At 38.9% G+C, this 24991-nt stretch overlaps 1 protein-coding gene across 1 annotated transcript; it reads right to left on the bottom strand.

Annotated features, from left to right (window-relative positions):
* Positions 1–664: 664 nt before the first annotated feature.
* Positions 665–24991, bottom strand: SPICE1 (spindle and centriole associated protein 1). The gene is given in 18 exon segments (XM_054847787.1): positions 665–1569; positions 2583–2670; positions 2990–3092; positions 4282–4453; positions 5748–6142; positions 7587–7811; positions 10076–10223; positions 10896–11027; positions 14408–14673; positions 15474–15614; positions 15844–15986; positions 16287–16384; positions 18008–18129; positions 18902–19004; positions 22970–23116; positions 24172–24219; positions 24814–24973; positions 24975–24991. Coding segments are annotated over 18 exon segments (2562 nt in total). The 3' UTR covers positions 665–1515.

Raw genomic sequence — 24991 nt, 5'->3', positions numbered from 1 at the left:
ATGACTCAAAAGATTAACTCCAATCCTGTATTCCAAAAGGGAACTCAGACTAAATGGTTACAGAGCATTTGTAGCAACCATTAGCTTGGAGGAAGTCAGAAGCAACAGTATTAATGTGTGGGCGCTATGGGTATGTAGTCCATCCCAGCCGTGGCATTCCTGTCTCTGCATGAGTTGGGGGACTTCTGCCAGGCAATTCTAAGTGTTATTTCCCAAAATACAGGACTATAAGCCTTCTTCACTTCCCAAAGTTAACACTGGAAAAATAAATTGCAGAAATATCAATGAATATTTGAACAAGTCCTCTTTTGAATCCCACATTTTTTTAAATTTTCTAAATCTGTTTAAAAGACATCTCCCCTTTAAAAAAAATGAAAAAAGGAAAAGAAAAAAATAGAAGTATCTTTTATTCATTCTCCTAAAACTGAACTGATTGAAAGGATATGGGCTGGCCCCTTTTAATACCTCACCCCATCTGTATCTTCAGGGGCAAATTTAACAGTTAAAAAAAAGAAAAATATTAAAACAACTCTACTCAAAATCTGGTTTTGAGACTTCCAGATATTTTCTTCCCCAGATTTGCAGATGTTTTTCAATTATTTTATCTCCATTATAAAGGTTTTTGCCCAGGCTTACTACAATGTAAGGAACAGATGTATAAGCGTTTCCTCACAGTCCTAGATTTTATTGTCAATTGTTAATAATAAAATGATGACTACTTTAAAAAGTCAAATAAAACCAATAAAAAACCATGGTCATTATATACACACACATAACAAAGCAGCTTAATACAATTACCCTCATGTCACAGTTTTCTATTGTATCAAAGAGAGCATACTTTAGTACATAGCAAATAGAGATTCTGATTTCAATTTCAAATAGTCACTTTATATTTGCTATAAAAATATTAAATGAGATTTTTAAAAAGCAATCCTCAAGTCCAGACGTAAACCCTGGTACGTTAACTGCACAGAAAACACAGCTTTTGGGAGCAACTGTAAACCACAGAAGGAACAAATTATATCGGATGCAAATTCTTATCCAGCAGGAACAGACTGGCTCCCAAATCTCCAGGTTGCTTTTGAACATAGGTACATTCCCTCATCTCAGTTTTTCTTGTTTTTTTCATTCCCCTATCTGGTGCGAATACATGGTCCAGAAAGTTTCACATGCATTTTCTAAACCCTCCTGTCTTCAGCATATCTAACGCAGATATCACATGCTCATTTGTATTGCTACAGCAGGCTGAGTTTACAATCTTGTGAAAGATTTATTTGGTGAAGAGGTGTAATGTCACAGCAGCGTGTCCCATTCAGAAACTCATTCCCAGGACTTCCTACAGTACTCTGTATGGCACAAATGCAATAAGCATATAGACCTTTCTATACTAATGGCACCGACATGAAAGCACTTCAGAGTTAAACTGTACATCTGATGAGAGGGACTATTGCAATCTAATTGTGATTCACAAAAAAAAAATATATTAAAAAACATAGGACTTGAGTGCTGCTTCCTTTACATAATGTGCATTGACAATGCAAACCAGCCTTCTTCTTTTTGCTTTTCCACCTGCAAAAGAAGCAGCCAGTTGAAATTCATACATGGTAAATTTCCCACAGACTTGCTAGTTAGTGCTGGCTTGTGTAGGATTGGTACATATCAGTTCACTGATATGTAGCAATTGTCTGCCATCTGCACCATGGAGGGAATCATACCACCTACTTTAAGCACCTAGTTTAAGCCACATCTACTTTAAGTATTCCAAATTTCCCATCTGGGGACGTATACTTCACTATCAGGATAGGGAGCCTTGGACCCAAATGTTGTTTCTCTTTATCACTCCTAATTTAGGTTATTTTGGACATCAGGAAAGACGGTATTAATATTTCCTCCTGGTTGCTTTAAAGCATATAAACAGATCTATGACTGGTTTACCAGAGTATACTACTTACTGCCTGGAGTTCCCCATGAAAGCATCTTGCTGTAGTATATTCTTCTCTTTGCACATCAGGAATCAGAAATCTAGATGGGGGATTTTTATTTGAATTTGGATTTTTTATCGTTTAGCAACTGACTTATGCAACTGCTAAGAGCTCGCTTGCCTCTTATATGTGGCTCTACCAGTACATCATCATGATTACCTGAAATTCTCTGGAGCCACCAGTGAAAGACTGCCAGAGGTTCCCAGTTCTAACGCATGAAGATGCCACAGCAGAAAATGTGGTTACAGGATTATTCACTTGTAAATAACAGCTCTGTGGCAGCAAACAACTAATGTCACTAGCACTCAGGTCTCCCCTTACCAACTGTCCAGAATCCAAACTGCCATAGAGATTCTGATTTCAGTTTCAAATAGTCACTTTATATTTGCTATAAAAATATTAAATGAGATTTTTAAACAGCAATCTTCAAGTCCAGATGTAAACCCTGGTATGTTAACTGCACAGAAAACGCAGCTAATCTACTGTTAGACACAGTAGATTTAAGGTAGGACAGAGCTCCCTCTCCTTCTTTACCTGTCTTGTTTTTTCCTTATATGACACCGCAATCAAACTTTCTGGCTGAAGATTTTTCAGTCTTACCTTTGGTCTTTGGCTGACAGGAGTTATTTCCACACTTTCTGATGTGGCACTTAGGGGTGAACAAGGTTTGCTAGAGTCTCCTACAGACCTGTAGGCATTCAAAATGAGATTGAAAAAGTGAAAAATGGAAGTGACTACTAGAATCATGTCTCAGATCACGAGTTAGGACCCCTCATCATTAGTCTTCGACAACCCATGTCATCTCTCTTATGTCGCATTGCAAGTATTTTCAATACAAACAATGGAAGTTGTGAAAAAGCTATTGGACCTTTGTCCCATTTCCACAGAGTTGAGTGTGATGAAGTCAGGGAAAGTCCATGAAGCCAGAGAAAAACATGGCAATTTTTCCACTGAGCTCAAGTTCTGCTGCATGGGTAATCAAGAAATTGTAAAGAGTTAACTTTTACCTTCTTATACTAGTCATACTGGCAGGGGAAACACTATCTTCTTTAGAGCTGTCCATAGCAACTGCCATGGGAAGAGACACTTCAATTGTCCTCCTTGCATTTTCTAGGCAATAAATAATAATAATAGCTTGATTCTGATGAGAACACAGCAACATTGCACAACATTCATTTCATTTTCCCATTTTTTGAGAGGCATCACATAATTCTTCACAATTGCATAGAAGATACAGATCAGACATAAAAACATCAGGCTAAACAACCCCGATACCCACTCTCTGAAAATGAAGGATATTGAAAGCAGATACTCAGAGAAACTATGGACAACGTGCACAGATATAGAACAATTCTTCCATGGATAAACCTTCTGGGTTTTGGCAATCAGAAGCTTAGACTTCCGATTTCTCTATTTTGTGCCTTTAAGATTTTACTTTTCGTGCTGAATTTATGTTACAACAGACACAGAAGTGTTAAAAGTGTTATGATCCCACTGCGTGAGTCATTGCACATGCACCTGCATGCATACGCACACACACGTGGTCTCTTCTCCCCCTCAAGTCCTTCCCTTTATACATCCTCATGGTTTAGGAAGGAGGAAAGGGCGGGTGTCCTAGACAGAGCATGTGTACGTGCTTATGTGCAGTTCTGCCTGTAATTACAATGACTCCGTGAAAAGATAAAGCAGCCCTCACCTGCTGGAAAGTGATTTTCTTTATAATTACACATGGCAGCTAATCTAGGAATCTTGAATCAGCAAGAATATTCCCTTCACTTATTTACCTCTTCAGATAACTGGAAGCTCCAGTTATTTCTTTCTATTAGCACTGGCAGTAACTCAGCAAGGCAGTCTGATGGAAAGAGCACCCAAAAGACCAAAAACTAAAATGTGGTTGAGAATTAGATAATCACTCTGCCGTGATTCTTCAAAGCCTAATGTAAATACTTAATCTTTTCATAAAAGATTCTCTAGCAGAGAGGACCGATTAAAAAGCCCAGTTCTGCCCATCAATGACTATGTAGCAAAACTGTTCTGCAGACAAGGACATAGCAAAGAACAGATTTACCATAAAGCATGATATTTGCAGCAGACTAATTACTAAGAAACAAACTTTAGGAGAAGTTTAGCTGATATATTTTTAGCTCTCTGAAGTAAGGAGTGTTTGTACCACACAGTCATTAACAGCAAGTGTACTGCTGACCACAACCGCTGATCCAATCAGACCAGGACAGAGAACTCTCAAAAGAGAAAAAAATTGTCTTACTAGTTTTTGTTTCTCCTGAAGCTGGGTACTTACCGGTATAATTTAGGGATGGGGGCAGAACCGGAGATGTCATTGGAGGGACCGTATCAGCAGCAGCTAATTTCTGCTGGTCTATTAGCTGTAATAGTTTATCACGAGCTTCTGTACTCTGACGATTCAGCTCTGCTATTCTTTCCTCCAAGCTCTTCGATACCACAAGATGAGTCTACTTGGATAATTGGATAATTGCTTCCAATTAAAAACTTACAATTTGCACCTTCGAGGAGAGCATGCAATATATTTCAAGTACTATACATTTCATTTTCAGGCTGAAAGTAAATGTAATTATATAGCACCTCCTGTGAAAAATCTGATTTTGTCCCTTTCACTGTCCTGTGTCTAAGTCCTTAAATGACTAAACACAACAATATTTTAAAGTGGTCTTCCTAAAACCAGGAAAAAAACAGCTATTGTCTGTATCATTTAAGAAAAAAACAAACAAAAAACCCCCAACCATCCATCAATTAACTATAATTAAGAAAATATTCAGAGACACACATATTCAGGAGGGTGTAGGGAAGCAAAAGCAGATTTTTAGCAGAAGTATCCTGGAAGTCATCTTTAAACCAGGTTTTCATCCACTTTGACCTCTTCCCCTCTTCCTCCAGTAATTGCTTCCACAAAAACAACACTTTTTAAAGTTTGCATCGTCTCATACAACTAAAGGAATAAATATTACACAACATAATACAATATGGAAAGTGACAACACTCTCAGGCTACATTTACATAAGGAAATTTAACATCTTCAGGATCCTCAATTGAGCAGTAACTCAGCCATGACGATGGAACAAAAGTCAAGACACTAGCAAGGGCAGGGATTAAGCATTTCTGTGATGTTAACTCCACTCACTGGGGTGCCACTGAACAGCTGTTTAGTCGCAGATGAAAGGTTTTTCTATGCGAACCGAAGCCTTCAGGCTCTCTCTTTCCCGAAGATTTTGGGGTTTTCACCACACAGCAGGACTGACAGACAGACCCAACTAGTACATCCACTATAATCAAGTATTTGCAAGAGATGTTCCTGCACTAACTTTAATCTCATGGGATTTTGGGTCACAGTAGCAGGAGATATGTTCGGCATGGATTTAAATATGTATTTTGCAAGGCTGACAAGAACCTGTGGTGCAGTGCTTTCGCTGTTAATATTATCCAAGCTACAAGTGGCATACCTTGTTGCATGGATCATGTTGCAGTCACATGCATGTCTTTTTGCAGCATCCTAGACTTACAAATATGCTGCACTCAGGTACCAACATGAGAAGCTACTGTTGAGCTCCTTAGGGAATGATAAAAGTCACAAGTCTCCAAGGAAATGAATGAAAAGAATATTTGGTTTGCTATTCTTTTCCTAACAACAACTGACAACAGGAAAGAAACAGCCTAAAAGCATCAGTAAGCTATGGGAAAAGAGATCAGCAGAAAGGGGAATCCAGCCTTCCTTTTCTGTTAAATTCTCACCTGTCCTTGTGAAGAGTCTGGACTAGGACTTGCATTTTGTTTTGGGTCTGGCTGATGTAGGCAGTCACCTGTGTCTTCAGAGAAGCCTCTGAATTTGCTCAGTTGAGCTTTAATTAGAGAGTTCTGCCGTGTGAGCTCAGCTATCTGTCCCAGCAGATCACGGTTTTGAAATAACTCTTCAGCTGTGCTGTTTTTCCTAGTGTCACCTGGGCAGGACAGACTGATTTTCTCGTGGGAACTCTCCAAGTCTTTGTCTGCAGGAGGAACTGGTTGCCTTCGAGAGATGAGGCAGTTTTCTTTAGTTGTGCTCTGTGTTCTCAGGGAGGAAGGTGAACTCCCTTCCTTGCACAGTTCTCTTTCGATGTTTTCAGGAGACTGAGAAATGGCTGTAAACTCTACAAACAAGAAATAAAGGAATAGTAAAGAAAGAGAAATGTGATCCTCATCAGGGAAACTAACATTACTGCATCATGCTAGTAATAATCAAACAGGAATGTGAATTGTAACATCTAGCCTGAATGGTGTCACGTTGCTGATCAAAATCACTCTATACAAGATACTGCTGCAAGAACTCACCATGTTTAATACTTCCTATTGCAAACAGTCTTACATTTAAATGATTTAGAGATTAAGAGAGAAGTCAGAGAGAAGATGATAAATTGTTTTGAATTTCGTAGCTGACAGATCAAACACTACTTCTTACTTAGTCCTCCCTTTTCCAAAATCCAGTTACCTTACCTAATAAACTGTAACTTTGTGTTTCAGCTCTGATATTTATACTGGGTTGGTAACAAAACTTTTAGAATAACAAAATAAAATAATCCAATACTTTTGGCATAATAACAAACTAGCTATTTACTCAGCCCCTAAGAAAGGGGAAGCACTCTGGCCAACAAAAGTAGTTAGGTATCTTTTGTGGTCATCGTTAGCAAACAGGTAACACACCATACACACGACCAAATATGTTACAGCACTGTCAGCTGCTACATGTTAAGTCCAAGTTGGATTTTGTGATCAAAACCAGTTTTTCTGTGCTTTATATGCCAAATAGCCCATTCCTTCCTGAGCTTTAGCTTTTACCTCTTGACCAGAGCATGACATTTAAAAATTTACACACAAATCTGTTTTATGAATCATTTTTCATAAAGAAACATTCAAGAAGTTTAACATTTGTTGAGCCATTTAGCATCCTTAATGGCCTTCAAGAGTAACCACACATTTCTCACATAGCTAAACGGTAGTCAGGTCTAGGAACATCTGACAGCTCTCAATGGGACTGAAACCAGATGTTGCTCTTTCCTCCAGATTTATTACACGCCTCCTCACAGCACAGCAGCCCACCAAAATGCTGAATTAGATATAAACTTCCAATTGCCCTACGAACTCCTTAAAAATCAAGATTGGCTCAAAGCAAGACCATGCAGCCTACAGACATTCTGTTTTGTCTGCAGCAGGAGCTGTGGAGGTACTGAATTCCCAGTCTTCTGTGGTCCCACCATGAAAGGTGATGGAGGCTGGATAACATCAGCAGATGGAGAACTGAGATGATGTGCTGTACGTCATAGACAAATTGCTACAGCAAATCATACAGAAGTGACAATCAAATAAAAGATAAAAATGCCAATCTTGATTGCCATTGACAGGACTACAGACAGTAGATGGAGAACTGCAGGGGACAGGAAGTCTAAAGGAAATCCAGGCATACAGTTTAAATGTCTAGGCATACAGTTTATAAGTGTTCGTAGAATATACATCTCCAAAGGTAATGTGAGCTTGGGAGATTGCAATAGCAACACACTACACGGACTCACAAGTCTACCACAGCCAGAGAGATCTCACCGTTCTGGAGGGGAGACAACTCCTGATTGCTCTTCTGCCGGGGGGGTGACAACAGCACAGCTGGCTGGAAGATGTGAGCTGGCAAGCTTCTACCAGCTCCTGCACCACCTGAGGCACCTGGTCTCAGGGGAAACTTGAAAGGAAGTTCTTCCTGTGGGAATTTCAGCATATTTTCCCTCTTGCCTGCATCAGTCCTGGGCTCGAAATTGCTCAAATCAGGTTTTTCTAAAGAAAGAGACAAAGCAGGAATAGAATTAAAAAAAAAATTGTTTTAGTGCAATAGCAATGTAGAGAAAAATCTTAATGACAACTGTTATGATCAGGTATCTGAAAAGACAGACTAGAGTTTATTCCCCACATACTCCTAACATCCTTCGGATCCGCAGGTACAGAACTCAAGCATAACGCCAATCTTCACTGGCCTTAAGAGCAAGAAGAGCTATTGCATGTGGCCTCACCATTTCAGGATACTGGCAGGAGATCTGTTTGTAGCCCATGTACAAGAATTACAGAAATGTGACTTGTGAGGAATAGGTATTTAAGTGAGCTGCATTTGGTACTATTCTCTTGAGAAAAGCAGACCTACGCACTTGTCCTAATGCCCCCATATAATAAATTTGATTGCAACAATGGTGGAGTAGAAGACAATCTGCAGCTTTTTTGAGCTCTCTGATGATCTTTTTCTGACTTAATTCAAATCAGATATCTCTTCAGTAAAAACGAGAAGTTATTCTTGGGTATTTAACTACAACTAGCTTATAGTTCTATTTTGAACGTAGCAGGGAGACACAAAATAAAAAGCATGAAATCAAAGTTGTAGCTAGCTATGAGACAACGGTAATTTTAATATGCTTATATCCACCGCTCCATCAGTGCTATCTTTGAATTCTCCCTTCAAGACATTTGCTCCCAAAAGAGAAGTTAGCAGAAAATTAAGCAGAACATATCTCATCCCATAATGCAAGAGACAAAAAGCACCCTTCAAAGGCAAAGAGTCAGAAGAGCCTGTTCACATAAAATACTGCTTGTGTTCACATTACTGAGATTCTGAGATTGAATTTAAAACCTGCCACCCACTATTCAATGACCCTGGCAAGAAATGAGAAATATCTTCCTGCTCTGCTTCACTGTACAGAACTGCATTTCCAAAGTATCCTCATATGCTATTTGTCACTGTGATATCCTCCCCACTCCTCTCTGAGCCACCCTTTCTCCAGAGAAGTCCTCTGGTAACTTATGCATGGTCTCTGTGCTAAAACTAGCTACCTCAAATGTCTCGCATCCAGTCAGACACCTTAAGGATAGAAGGGATCTCCTTCTGAAGGAGGAGGAGGAAGAAATGTTTTTGTAACTTTAGAAAGCTTTCCTCTCAGGAAAATGCCTTTTCCTGAGAAGGGAAACCAATAAGAAAAGAACATTTGGAAATTCGAGTCCTGCAGAATTGTTGAATAGGAAGGTTTGGGTTTTTTGTCTGATTTTTTTTTTTTTTGAGGAGCACTTTTTATCATTTAGGTTTTATGTTTTGGGGTGGGGTTTTTTGTTTGCTTTTAAAAATTCTGGAGAAATCACAAAAAAGGCATCTGGTATGTGGCTTCTTCCTCAGAACCCCACAGAAACAGTCAGTAATAAAGTTTTTTACCACAAAAATGTCCACAAAAACAACATTCACTATGGAGTACAAATAGCTCCAAGGCATCTTGGGATTCACAAGGAGTTACTGACCTCGACAGCAAAACTGATGCATTTAAACAACCGATCAGGAAAGACGGCTGGGAGAACACTCTATGGTGAAAGAATGTTGAAAGTACAAGGTGAATCATGTTTATTTAGTTTGGCCATCAATGCTACTGGCTTAACTTGACCTGTGTCTTATGTTATATATCACTCAACTAGTCATTCACCTCTGATTCAAAGTCACAAATATCAAGAAACAAGACTTCTGCCTGGTTAGTTAACAGGCCTCAGCAGCTGCTGTTTCTGGTCAGCAGCGACCTCCAGTGTCTCATGGAAGAACCAATCTCATACTGTCAGGCTGCCTCAGCAACAGAAAGGTGGATCCCGATGCAGTTGGGATTTGGTTGGGTTTTTTTTTTTTTTTAGGACCCTCAGAATTAACCTGACTTTGTAAGCCCTCTTTTAATGGGGGAAGGCTACTCCCTTCCCCCTGCCTTTTTAAAAAAAATATAATATATTATGTATCACTTAAAGCTTAAGCCCAGGACTTGCTTAAAAGATTAATCTTGAAGTCCTGATCTAGACAGAAGGATGCCAGTGGGGATGGAATACAACCTATAATATTGTTAAAAAATAATCTGTAGCAAACTGCTTGTGCTCACAGCAGAACCCATGGCATATGAATTTCCAGAAGTGAGATTCACACTCATGCAAAAGGTATTTATTCAAGTAGACATCTATTAAATACCAAATTTTCCAATACTGGGATAAACTAGTCACAACTCCCATTTCATCCTTCACACAAGTGCACACACCTTGGCCACTCACTGGACCTTTGCTTGCAATTCCAAAATGGTTTGGACTTTGTTCTCTTCTAGGTTCTACCAACAGGAGGCCTTTAAATGCTTCTGTGAGAGATATCAGCTGTTCGTCTGTTACCATCATGTATTGCTGAAGCTTCTTCTAAAGGATGAAAGAAAAACAGGAGAGAGACAGAAATCTGTATTCTAGCAACAGGAATTAGATTATATACCACAGGCAGCTGAGAAGAAATTTGGTCTCTTAATACCACTGCATGAATTTGTGGGATTCTAGTGAGGTTTTAAATACTTGTGTCTCCATGTTTCTCATTTGTTTTCTTTCCTGCCTCAAAGAAAATCTTTCTTCTTCCATTTTCCTAACTCATCACCCCACTTCCTCTCCAATGCACATTTATTGCTTCATTCCCAAATGTAACCACTGAACAAATCTACACTGCAAACTTAAAAAAAAAAAGAAAAATGTAGTAGTATATCTAGTCTACTCTGTTGCTCCAGTAGTGTTAACAGTACAGAAGTGTGGAGGCAGATGCTTAAATCTTTAGATTGATAAAGTAAAGCTCAGTTTAATAGAACTAGCATTTTCTCAGGCTTTAAAGTTAAATATCATACAGGAAGATAAAATGTTGATTTTCCAAACACTCCTTCCCCCTCCTCCATGCCTGCTAGTATCATTCTTAGACTCCTCATTCAATTTTATCATTTTCTTCCTGTTTATTGTTAAAATCTCCTGAATATATGACAACGCATCTCAGTGCACATTTGTGACACAACTCAGTATTCTAGCGAGTCATCCTGAGGGGGATGTATACAGTACCTGTAAAGTACTGTTTTCTTCCCTCACTAGAAGTATTTCTGCAGTCAGAGCATCAATCAGTTCTCTGTGTTCATTCAACATCTCCTCATGCTGCTGTCTCATCATCTCTTTCTCACGCAGTTGCATTTCACTCTAATGAGGGAGAAAAAGTTAAAAACCCACTATCACCAATACAGATTCATATTTGGAAACAGGGATGGGTCCGTATCACGTCATACTGTAACAGCTATTCCCCCTTTTGCTAAATTGACTTCATTACTTTCACAAGAAAATCCAATTTGCAGAGCTTAAAAACTGTCAGAGAGCTTACTGTTCCTTCTTTGTTACTACAGAACACTGTAAGGAATTCTATACATCCTTGTTGTTCTGCCTTTACAACTTACAGGCTGTAGCTTCAAGCATTGTCTCTCTGCATGGATACTGTTTTGTAAGTCACTGAATCTTCATACAGTAATCAAGTAACTCCAGGTGTGATGATGCTTGTCAGTATCCTGTGCTATGTGTGCTTATTCTTTAGTTTCCTTAATTCATTAATGAAGATAAATTTGACCAAATAAAGGAGAAATAGTTACTTTCTAATATTTTCCCTCAGAGAGAGAAAAAGTTCTAGAGGGTTTAATTTATTAAGATGACAAAAAGGTTTATTTGTTGAGTAATCTACTTGAGCACAAGGCAAAAAACCTTACTGTAAAGAACCTCTTGCCTTCAAAAGATATTATCAATCTGTTATTTTAAGATAGATCACTGCAGTAGCCAGGCTTCCTCTACAAGACACTAAAGGGTCCCTTCCACCTCTAATAGGTAAATGGAACACACAACTGCCACTTTTTGGACCATCGTAGCTAAAAGAACAGAGGTTACAAAGTCATATAAATGCATCAGAATTAGCAGATGGAGCCCTTTCCCAGATAGTTGCCTGCATTTACTCAAAGGAATCCCTGAATAAGAAAAATACATCCTATCTCCAAAACACAAGAGATCCTGAAAAGCAATTGGGGTACTCTTTTCTGCTGCACAGACAAAATTAGAGCATGAGCTACCCATAACATAGCATAGATTATTTTCTGCTGGCATTGAGACCAGAAGTGAAAAACCACCAAGGAAGAAGTGTAAAAACACAACAGCTCTGCAGCCACATAAAGTGATTAAAGATTAATGTAGTAAGCGTATACTCTTAACTTTTTACCCTGTGAGTCTGGCAAAGAAACAGCATTCTTAGAAGAATGGGGGGAAAAAAATTCTAACATTTGGCAGATTACGTAGAAATTCATTTAGGAACCAAGTCAGGTTCATCCACTTCCCTTTAAGAATTTTGTAAAGCTTGGCAAACATTTCAGAAGTTTCTTTTTCCCCTTTTCTCTAGCCTCTTCTATATTCACTAGCTTCCTCTTGTAGGAGTAGATTTTTTAATCAGATATTAATACAACTTTCATGAAAGATTCAGTAATTCAAGTTTCTCTTCCTACTTTTTATATATAATTTTGAGAATAAATTAAGCAACGTCCTTGATCGTAATTTTTCTGCATTCAGCTTTTCTGCAGCAAAGCTGGAAAATATTCTTTTCTCCCCAGAAGAGGAAGGAAATCTTTCTAGAAGCTTTTAAAACTCTTGAAGACTGGTTGTTTACCTGAAATCAGAGGTTTTTTAAATATCTGCTGCAAAGTCACTTTCTTGAAACGCATTGCCAGCTATAGTTCAGGCATTGGAACTTTGCTAACTCTCCTGGCTAGGCAAGACATATGGTGCACAGGAGCACTTGATTTAGTCCTAGCATCACAGGGACCAGGTTTTAGGAAATACTCAGACAAGCTGTGCTTCTTCCCAGTGAATTCCCAAATTCTAATTGTAATTAAAGTTCCTTGAAAAGGGGAAAAGTCAGAGAAGATTATGGATGCACACTATCTCAATCAACTCTGAATATGAGTAAGCATACTTTGTAGCTTAAGCGACTTTTACATATTTCTGCTCATGAATTTATGTAGTATATCTAAAAAAGTTGCAGACAACTCTGCAAGCAACAATCAAGTCCTAGAAGGAAGGAATGATCGCACAGGTATTAAAGTAGAAACCACATCACAGAGGTGCTCAGTAAAAATTGGGAGTACAAGAGCCAGTATACATCTTTCAAAATAGTCTCATTAAACACTCAGACTCCTTGGCCTTCTGTCTGCATAGGGTAAAAGCTCTTAAGATACATTGAATGTTACATTCATAAAGAGAAAATAGCAACTAAGAAAAAATATGACAAAGAAAATCTGGATTAGTTCTGGAGCAAGTCTGAGGCTCAAGAATAACTCATTTCTGTGGAACACAAATTAAAGACAATCTAAATAGGGTTATAACTGCAATTATATTTGAGTTAGATGCTATTAAATCGATGTTTTCATAGTAAGTGGAAAACATTCTATTGTAAGTCCAGAAGATCGTTCCCCATAATTGCAAAAGAACCAAATTTAATACTTTGCTTTGGCATTACAACTTTAACAGAGAACAAACATTCTAAACTTCTTTTAAAACATAAGATCTCCTCAGCCAAGGTCCATCTTCTGATGGTAGTGGCTTTTCACTCTTGAATTGATTATTTAACATTTGCTTCTGAGGCAGGTCTTATTCAAAGTAAATTCTTCCATACAGATTAAATACAGGGTAATATAAGGAATAAATTGTTATACATCCAGACAGAAAAAAAAGAATTCAAATTTTATAATGTGTTTTGGGTTTTTTCCCCTCAGTAGTTATACATTCTGAAAAGGAACCAAAATATGACAGTTCCACATTCATTAGGAATCTATTGCCTTTGCCATGAAATAGAGCATTGGAATTTAGATAATATATTCTGCTGCATCTATAAAGAGTGCAGGAACTGCCATAATCTGGTTTAAAATTTCACATAGACTCAGTGAACAAGCCACTGCTGCATCTCGAGTAGCTCTGCGTTAGAGATGAGATAAAACCCACTCTTTTTCTTTTTTCAAAAAGGACTTCTACACAGCTTACAGGTAGTCTTCTTTATGGAATTCCATTGATCCCCAGCTGCGCACTGCTATAGTGAGCACTTCAGGTCATTCTTGCTTAAGGTGAAGTTGCTGCTATGGATAGAAAAAGAGAGCTAAGGAATCCCTCAAAGAAAATTGGGGATTTGGGTCCACTGCTGCAGTGCCTTTGGGAGGCAAAGGAAGAAAATTAATTTGTAAACAAGGCTGTAGTTAATACACTGCTACAACTCTGAACATATTTAAATAAAAAATTTAAACTATTTCAATTGGTATTTTCTGCTAATAGTCACTGAAAGACTTCCATTGCAGTCAACTCCTCCCTTTTCATTAGGGATACCTGTTTGTAGCAAACTAAAAATTTTAACTCCTGATTGCATCCAATCCAAATAATAAGCAATGATAACTGTACTTCAAAGTAAACTGATTGGGAGCCAGGAAAGACCAAAGTTCACATCTGTAAAGTAGCTTTATATCCTTTTTCATTCTCTCTACAGAAGCAATTCAAAGTCTTCTCACCTCTTTGAGGTAGCGCATCAAACGACAGAGAGCGTTCACCAGTGACAAGGTAAACCCGGTAAGGCCTTCACTTCTCTCAGTCTTTTGAACCTCACGACCTGTACATCGCTCATATTCCTCCAATTCATGCTCCACTTCATGTATCATGCGGTTGAGAACATCTAGGCTGGATTTGTTGTCTCTCCGAAGGTCAATGGGGATTGAATTAGCTGGAGAATCATCTCTCCTATGCCTTGCAAAGTTCTGTGCAGTTTGTTTTCTTTTCACTGAGAGGAAAAAAAAAATGTCATGGGAATTTCAACTTGTTTAGAAAGCCATGAAGTACCAATGAAAAGACATTGTTTATTGAAGTAATCAAAAGAGAGGCCCTCTCTTGCCCTGAGCTGAAATGGACTATCAAAAACTGTCCCTAGTCATTCCAGTTATTTTCAGACCATCAAAAAACACATTTTCTGCCACCACGTTAGTACCTCTCAAGTATGATTGTTTGGTGCTTTTATCTTAATTACCTGTTTATACTTTCCTCCTTCTCAGTTAAAAACATGGAAACAGTTTGCCAGTGAACAGCCAGGAAAAAATATCAGCTGATTTCAGGTCTTGTATTTAGTGAGCAACTCTTTTACAACAGTCCTTTCATATTACAGTTTGTATCTGATGTCAGTCCCCCCATACAAATGCATGTAGAATACGGGGACTGAAATACAGCATAATTCTGTGCAGCATAGAATAGAATTCTCTATATGAGAAATAGAAAAGGCCTGCACAGGAGAGGACTCCACAGCTAGCAAGGTAACGGCTAGCATCAAAGAGCCATATTTATGGTTTCCAGATTGCTATGGACTTTGCTTTACCAATGAACGTGCAGAATACAGGGGAATACACTACCCAAGGGGCTGTGGAATGTCCATCATTAGAGATGCTCAAGACTTGGCTGGACAAGGCACCCCCAGTCAAACTTTGGAATTAGCCCTACGATGACTTCCAAAGATCCCTTTCAACCTACATTTTCTTACGATATTAAGGACCTTGGTCAAAGGGAGGCATGTTATTTTTAAAAGTACTAAACTTTTTGCTGCAATTTGCTTTTGTTTCCTTGAGTTCGGGTTCAGCACTTGTCTCACAGTGTAAGTGGAGTCTACAGTCTCTTCTTCATCTTCATTCTGAAGTCTTGAATGGATTCTTTTGACTACACAGGTATCATTGAGGGCTGATTTAAACACAAAACAAAAAATACACACATCAAATATTTCAGATATGTTCTTAATAGTAATATGTTATAAAGTAATTTCATTAGAAGAGCTGGCTTTTTACACTGGAAATTCATCTGAGCCAAATTAGCACATCTGTCTCTCACCCCCACCCAGAAAAGGAATTCCAGAGAGGATCCTGTGAACAGCCTAACAACCCATGAGACGCTGTGATTTGGCAAATCCAACCTGACTGATCCAATGATGGAGAAACAGTTGTTGGAGTCAAGGGCACATTTGATTCCTGTGATAAGGTAGTTTTTCTCATATCCTTTTCAGCCCATAGCTGAGAATTCACCAAGGAATTTTCTTCTCTCAGTAACCGAAGTAGCCTACAGTCAAAACAAGCATAAGAGTGAATTGTAATAGGATAATAGCGTGATTCTAGATTACCTGTCCAGTCTAGAAAGAGCTTTTTAAAATATCTGTAACTGCCTAGGTGAGTTCCCTGCTCACATTCATTCCCAGTCTGAATGTTACAACAAAAGGTTTCCCTAGAATTCTGAAGTCAGGAAAGGGGGGGGGGGGGGAACAGAAAAAGTAACTTAACTACACCCATGCAACGCCCTTTTAACTCTGTCTACTTCCAGTGTTAAGAAGGTGGAAACCTGACTGGATGTATTTGTACTGACCTGCCAGAATTGATGCTGGATTTGAAATTCAGAGAGTCACGGTGTCCATCTTCTGATTGATAGATTGATAATACTTCTTCTTCCACTTCATTAAGAGCCTTTTTAGGAGACAACAAAGAAAACAAAAGGGACTTAAGAGCAATTTCAATTTGTCTTTAAGAAGAAGTTAGAGATCAATTTTCTGAAATTGTTTCAAGAAAAAACCAAAAACATTTGTTTCAGTCTCTACCTCCAACCCAAAATTTAAAAAAAAAAAGAAAGAAAACCACACATTTCTGCAGGAAGAGTTTTGGGGACTTTAGTACCTAAGAAATACTGATACTGACAACTGTCTCTGAAAATAACACAGCAAGTGATTAATTCAATATCCAATATTTTACCTGGATGATTCATATTAAATAACAAAGACCACACACACTGTAGGATAAAAAAAAGCTTTAAAGACTGTACCAAAACAAATACAGAGATATAGCAGGCAGGAGATGGGAAAAGCAACCTAAATTATAGCATTTCTAAAATTTCAGCCATTTGACATTACAAGCTAAACAGCCTTGCAATGAGATCTGCAAAATGACATTTATATTCTATGTGTAAAAATCAACCAGACCAAAACACAATCCTATGCACCACATTCATAGCAAAATTTAAGCAATCAAATTTGGAATTAGGGTTCCTCAAACTATCAGGTTTCTGGGCTTCTGGGTAAGCTTCACCAGATAGCCTTTAACTATGATTTTTGTAGGCACATAAGGAAAAGAAAATCTTGCAGAAGCTCAGCAGACAACTATCAGTACGCATTTCTTTTAAAAATTTAAGCCTATTCTGCAGCATGCATCCAGTGATACAGCTTACAAAGACGCTAGAGTTAATTCCTCATACTAAAAAAACCCAAAAAACCAACTACCACATCAAAATACATGACAGAGCAGTTCTGCAACTCAAATTGCAGATATTTTTACAAGATGGTAGGAAACAGGATTAGAGAACCATGAGAATATGACATCATCACTTTCCCACAACCCTTTTGGTCTTCAGCAGTGAGCTGCTTTCTGGGAGCGTCATATGCCTGTTTTCAAACCACAGCAAGCATTCCTGGTACAACTCATGTTATGAAAAGAAAACAGAACACAAAGGCAATCTATATGAAATTTTAAACAAATTTAAACAATTTTTAAACTTTTAAAACAAATTTAAATAATTGTAAAATAATGTGAAGTATTAAAAGTTAAACTTCTAGGACTAATCAAGGCTGTGGAGTTAACTAGGATACATCTACATGTGTGTTATCAGAAATAAACTGGAGCCCAACTGGCTGTGTCCCCATACATGCAGACACAGTCAGAAAATCAGAGGCATATTTCAATACCTAGCAATTAGTTAAGTGACACAAGAGTTGTTTTCTTAGTCTGTAATTACTTCATTCTCTTGCTGATAATTCCAGAATTTGAAAGGGAAAGCATGCTAATATGAGAGACCTTCTAGGAGACATTAAGATGTTTGTTTCTCATATTCAAAGGTTAAGAAATCAAAAAATCATGATTTCCAGAGTCTCACAAAACAAATTCCACTCCATTTAACACCATTTTCTACATATGTTATCAACATGGTATACAATACACAAAAGACGGGTTTAGGTCTGCTTGGAAACTCTACCTTTGAATATTCTTATTTTGTGCCGACAAAAAAGCCAGAGGACATGCATGGAACAGAATATATGTTACCTGGGAATCCATGACAGATTCACTAAGGATGGAAAGCTGAGTGGGAGGATCACATTTTTGTACAATGGGTCCTTGGGATGATTCTAGGTCACAGTTAGGAGCCATTGTTACATTAGGGAAACCTAGAGGAATTGGACAAAAGACGGAAGAACACAGAGGATTTGGTCTGTAGCATGTCGCAGGACTTTGTACCAAAAATCAAGTTCCCATACTTTGCACAAAAAGGGTCATAGGGGTGTACGTTGCTTTTAACAACTGCCAAAGGCCAACCATAGAGTTATCTTAATACATTTCGACATGTACCAGGCTTTTGTCCTCCTCACCTGTGTAAATACACTTGTGCGGAAGCAGCATGTAGGATGAAACAGTCATTATAAGCAAAAGAGAATGGTAGCCTACAGAGAAAAGAATCTAAGCTTTAGATTTCGCATACAAAGCCAGTCCTGCCTTTCAGCAGCATAAGGACCCACAAACCAGGATAAGAAAAGGAAAAGCCTCATTCACAAACTGCTGATAAATCCTCAACAATATCCAAGAGCAAGCAGTCAACCCATGTAGCAATGAGAATCAGAGCTACTAAAGTGGCTTGAACTGGTGCTCTGTGCAGGCCAGTAGCATGGCTGTGGAAATGGTGAGAGTGAGGAGTTTCGCAGTAAGTGATCAGAAATTCCACAATGGAACGATATGGTAGAATAACCAGCCATGGGTGGCTCTACCCTGCCATGGGAGGTGTTATCCTCATCTGTGTTTCATCCAACATGAACAGGATCAATCATACTACATTAGATGACGAGATGAAAACAGCTTAAAAGAATACTTTGCAAAGGGAGACTATTTATGAAAAGCAAGGAGATAATCCTGAATGTATTACCACATACAAACGAGATGGTCTACCTGTTCGTGTGCGAGGAGCATCCCCAAACAAGTCTTTTGCCACAGCCATAACCTGATCAGATCGTTCCAATACATCTTGCAAATGGTATTGATCAGACAGAATCTGAAAGTATAGTGTATAAGGAAATATTTCATACCGAGCAGACAGATTTTTCCTTTGTTTTTTTTGGTTTTGTTCTTCTAAAGAGTTAGCAAGACAATGTTTGCCAAGTTGATACTGTGCAATTAAATCCTAATTAAGACAGATCAGAAAAACATACTTCATTCTGAGTGACAAGAATTCACCTTGTTTTTCTGAAAAATTAAACAGTTATTACTTCTGGGGCCCCCATCAGCACTGACTCTTTCTCTTTAGAGCCAATCTTCTCACGCCCTTCTCCTCTCAGCCTGACACAAACAAGAAGTTGGGTGTTTATAACACACTCATTAAAACGAAGACATATATCTAGCAATTAAAAAAAAAAAATCAGCATGCATCCTCAAATAATTTGATCTCAATGTTGTCAACTTGAAGAACACTTACCTATATCTGACAGACACTCAAAACCTGCACTATTTGATTAGATCCAAACCAATTCAGGCAGACTTGTTTCATTCAGCCTTGACTACTGAAAATGCTGCCTAAAAATTAAGCCACCAACTGCCATAAAAGTTTCAACAGACATAAACACAGCAAACTACATCTGGCATCAGAAAATGTTTTGGGAATCTCCACACATTTCTCACAAGGTACAGCTTCTGTATTCAAGGTCTCTCCTCCCCAGTATTTGAAGTCCATCACTGACACCATGACAGTTGACTCCTAAGGAGGGAGGTCTGAGCGCAAAGCAAGAGGCACTCAAAGCTACTGTGAGCCGAACGGAGCTGACCAGGGGCATGGCTTCGTGGGTAGAACGCAATTCAAAACTCCTCACTGACCTGTGGTTTCATCCACAAAGCTGGAAATGGCGAACTAGTAAAATTATATCCCACAATTTGGGAAGAAGGTAGTTTAAGAATAACACCTGAGAGGAGGCCAGATATGTAAGTGACTTTCACTTCACTGTGGTTAATCAAATTTAGCCAGAGAGATTGCAAGTACTTTAGAAGATCCCACAGAAGAGACAGGCTCATGTATGCCCTCCTACACAAAATTTGAGAACTGAGGGACAATTTCTGCTCTCCCATGAATCATAAGAGGAACTGGTTTGCAGCGGTTTCAACGCTCTATGTACTATTACCTCTACTGACTTACTTTCAGTGCCCATTGATAAGTTTGCTGTTTTACATTCAGCCTCATTCAAAAAATTCTAGGCAGTAGCATTTCACCTGGGTTTTCCCCTTAATTTTGCTATGCTTTGTTACATTAAGAAGTTTCTCCATATACCTAGTTTCCATGTCTGTCTAGTCTTTTGAGTCTGAATTACACTGCAATATATCTCCTCATAACCAATTAAGCAAATCAGTGAATATTCATCTCTCAATCATGTCACATATCCACTCTTCCAAATCACTATTCAGTTTTTACACTTGATACTAACTAAACCTAGTCTTTCTATTTTAGCCATCTGATGTCAAAACAATGCAGGTTTTTAGATGACATCGTGCCAGATCTGCAGAAGAAAAAAAAAAAAAAATTACCTGTTCCAAAATATGATTGCTTTGCCTAAGGCAATTAAAACTAAGATGACATGTTTAATCAGACAAAAAATATCCTAAATAATTTGTTTTCATTCTCTCTTTCAGCATCAGCAGGTTCCTAAGCTTTGCCCTCCTGCTGAACATGTTATGAACATTTTTAGAGCATTGCTCCCAAGGTAGATTAGCTAACGTTTGCTTGTGATCAGCAGAAAACAAAGCGATATCAGCTTCTAACCCCCCTAGGCCCATTTACATGCCCTCGACAAATTCAGAGTGCTGTACCTTGTCCCAGTTTAGTATCACCTATGAATTTCATTAGAATTCATCTTCCCTCCTGTTTCAGACGCTTACTAAAGATAATTAAACAGGACTAATCGTAAAACCTTCCCACTATGATAATCCACTCACCACCTACCCTTCAGTGCAATACACTAACGTTATTTTAAAAATAAGTTGTTAGAGGAGCAACCAGTGCAGTACCTACATATTCACAATCAACAGTATAGAGATGAACTCATATTATTTTTTCATTCAGATTTTTAGGCAGACAAATCCCCAAAAGATTAAGTTTCACTCATCCATTTCATGATTTTTACTCTCTTTTCCATCAAGAGAAAACACACTAGTAGCAGCATCTTTCTAGTTTTTGTCTCTGAGTCTTTGCAGTTGACTCACGAGGCTTAGGAAGCTACACTCACAACAGTAAATAAGGAAAAAACCATCACCAAGATAACAGAGACAAGGAGACAATCCACAGTGGTTGTGCTTTACTGAGAGACACAGAATGAAGAGTTTCCCCAGTTAGTCTGAACAACAGGACCCAGCCATTAACAAGATTTAAGTTAGAGGTAGGGAAAAATGGTGACTCCCCTCCATCTATTTTTTTTCTCTACACACAAGAAGACACCAGTGTTTCAAACAGCAGCAGCCCGATGGGTTTCATCTTGCCCGGCATCATCATCTTTTGTATTCCTATCTGGAAGCATCTTTTCTCTAATTCAGAAGTAGACACAGGGTATGTTGAATAAAATAATCTCTTAAAATATGAAGGGGAAAACCACTCCAGAGGAATTTAAATTTGTGCATTGTCATTAGAAATGGCAACAAATCCAGAAGACTATTTCCTAACCCTGAGTTTCACACCTGTGAAATAACAAAGTTACATAATAGATAGTCCAGACAAATCTTACAGCGAGTGGTCTAATCTACCTTTGTGATACATAATTTACTTCTGAATAGAAGTCTTACTGAAACCAGCCTGCTATTACACGAGGGAAATTTGTGTAAAAGTCCACAGCTTTTTGCACAAGGCAGAAAAGTGTGAAAATAACAAAGGTCAAAATTACAGTTTGAGGCTTGATTAGCACAATATCCTTAACAAAAATTCTACTGTGATTGCCGAGAAACAGGTGTCAAATAGGAAACTAGAAGATGACCTTTAATTCTATGTACTTTCATTTGTTTCTGTCTATGCTTGAATGTTCTCAGAGTTCACAGAAAGACTTAAAAAAATTTACAAAAGATGAAAGAGAGAAGAGGTCTGTGATGATTAACCCATCGCATATTTACAGGATGACTAAATCACGTTTGTATTAACTGCTAGGTGAACATTTTTCATCATCATTCTTCACCAACAAGAACAATGCTCAGTTTGCACAAGTGCCGATGAAGTCTGAAAGCTAATGAGCATGTTTTGAGATTAGTTTTCATAACATACAGCAAGGAGTCACCTGCCATGTAAACAAAAGGATAATCACTGAAATCCCTTTTCAGACAGTAAAAGCTACTGTCTCTGTTAGCTAAGTTTAGGTTTGCTACTACAGTTCCAAATTCAAAAGCAAATTAAACATTAATATTTTCAGTTGGAATGCTTCAGAATGCCTTGAGAAGCATTTTGATTCCCAGATGACAAACTTGTCTGATAGCAGCCATAGCCCCTCAAACTTTGTTGTCAATTTTCGTTCCAGACAAGCTCTTCCTTACCAATTTCTTGCCTCACCCTTTCTGCCCCTATAACTCTGCATTTTCTCTGTTTAAATAAGCAACGGCAGATAACGATATCCCTCCCAGAAAGGGAAATGTTCGTGTTTCCTTCAAAGAAAAATACTAGACAGGAGGAGAAGGCACAATAGCATTAAGAACACAAAGAACATACATCCTTTTCACAACACACAGTTTAACTCTGCAAACAGACGCAAATAGGCCTGCAGAATTGCAGAGGGCATAGCCAGGCAACAAGGATCAAACGCAAAACTGTGCATGTCAGTTAATATGTTAGCCTATTCCAATCATTGCATGCACGCAGCACATAGAAGAGGGAGAGTGTACACATATACGAAGTCAAATTATCCAACAAGAGGAGCAAATATTGATCTATGTGCAAGAGTAGTTTTCCACTACTGCTGCAAATCATCTGCAGCAGGCTGAAAGTGCAGATTTAGCTCTCACCTCACGCATCAGAGTCAATTTCCTTTTCTCTGAGGAATCAGCAGCCAGTTGTTTTTGCTTCTTCCATTTTCTTTTCAGTGCTTTCTCTTGCAATTCCAGATGTGCAAGTACTTTGTTTTTTGATTTGTGTATTTCGTGGCGACGCAGCTACGTAAACATGAAAGAAATTATTTCAAAATCAAGGGACAATCTAAAGCAAAATTTGCAGGGTAATGCTAACAAGCTCTTCTTGATTTTATCATTCGTGCACTGAATACAATTTATGTTAACTTCATGGTAGTACCAATGACAGCCTCACAAACATCCACAAACATAAAATGCCATCAAGACCAGAAAAATTTAAAGTGGCTCCAAAGGCGAATGAGGAAAGTCTCGCAGTTTCCATCTGCCCTACACCACTGACTCAGTAAGAGTTTTCTCAGCTATAAAGGGAGGAAAAAACCTGAACACTATGACCTATAATATGCATAAAAAGATATAATGCATTTTGCTGATTTAACACTATCAGTCACCAGAGATATTCTCTCTCTTCTTCTACAAGTTATATATATTATTCAGTTTAAATAAAAATATTTATATGCATTATGTATATTATTCAGTTTAAATACAAATTAAACATGTGAGGTGCTTCCTAAAGTGTCTGGAAGCTATCAAGCCAACCATTTATAGAAACAAGTCTCTCTCTGCTATTGTACCCATCTGTCCTGACTAACCTGTCCAAATTTATAAGCAACAATAGCTTATACTGCCTATTCCATCCTGGTAATCAGTGCTACCTGGGAAAACTACATAGAACTCACATATTTTGTAATGAACAGGTTGTTCAGCATAAAGAAATGGTATTAAATCGTTTAAATGAAAATTGAGTATCCTCAGAATTAGAGATTCTTAACATAAAGCATATCATTCAGTCCTTCCAGCAGAGATGAGACTTAACTTCAACTATTCCACTGAGTTTTTATGCTTTTATGATGATATACACTTTATTGAAATAAAAAATATGGCTACTGCTTCCTAATAGAAACAGAAAACTGCAAAACACCAACTGCCAGAGCAGGGGACGAATGATATCATAAACAAAGAACTAACACTAAAGAGCCAGTATTTTCAGAAGCTTAAAAAAGTATCCTAAACACTGATGCAAAATAACCAGCTAAATCTCCTAGCTACAGAGAAGGAACAGTGATTGATATTAAACTTACTATGTCCTCAGGAGTCGCACGGTGAACTGTCAAATCATGGACAGTACTCTGCAAACAGGAACCAGAGAACACATCAAAAACCAAAACTGAGGACGAAGTGGACTTTTTTCAAGTTTGATTTAAAAAAGCCCTCAAAATTACAATATAACTAGTGTAAAACTATACAGTGGTGTATTTTTATGGCATTATAAAGCATTCCACCCTCAGAGAGGTAGGCAAACAGTAAAAATACCCCTCTCAAGACTGTGCATGCTTTTCAGCCTGAAGACCAGGCTGCCAGCTGGAAGGCCTAACCTCAAGCAGCACCAAGGAAGCGAGAGGGGTCACGTCCACGCCACGCACACACAACTCCCCGTCACGGTATCCCCTCCCCGCCCAAATCCACACTCAGTATCTCCTAACGTGTGCCCCCACGGAGGACGGTGACCTCTAGAGGCTCCCCCCCGCCCCGGCAGCCAGCACGTCCGTGGGCACGGAGGCTCCCCGGCCCTTCCTTCCCTCGCCGGCAAAAGGCCACAGCGCGATCTGCGCGTCACCCAGCAGAACCAACCCCGCCGCCGAGCCCGCCTTGCTGCCCGCAAGCCGGAGGAGGAGCGGGAAGAGCCGCCGAGGCCGGAGCACTCGGGAGGAAGAAGCACTTACGTCCCAGTCCCGCTTAACCATCGCCGCCGGCTTCCTGGGGCCCTTCCTGCCGGCGGCCCGGGGTCGCGGCCCGCGCAGCAGCGACATCGCCGGCCCCGCCGCGGGAGGGGGGCGGAAGCGACGCCGCGGTGGAGGCTCGAGCGGGCCGCGCGCGCCTCCGCCCGCCGGACGTTGCCAT

Source organism: Grus americana, chromosome 1, assembly GCF_028858705.1.
Source record: "Grus americana isolate bGruAme1 chromosome 1, bGruAme1.mat, whole genome shotgun sequence".
NCBI lineage: Eukaryota > Metazoa > Chordata > Aves > Gruiformes > Gruidae > Grus > Grus americana.
The sequence above is the reverse complement of the archived record's forward strand: the minus strand, read 5'-3'. Positions and strand labels throughout refer to the sequence as shown.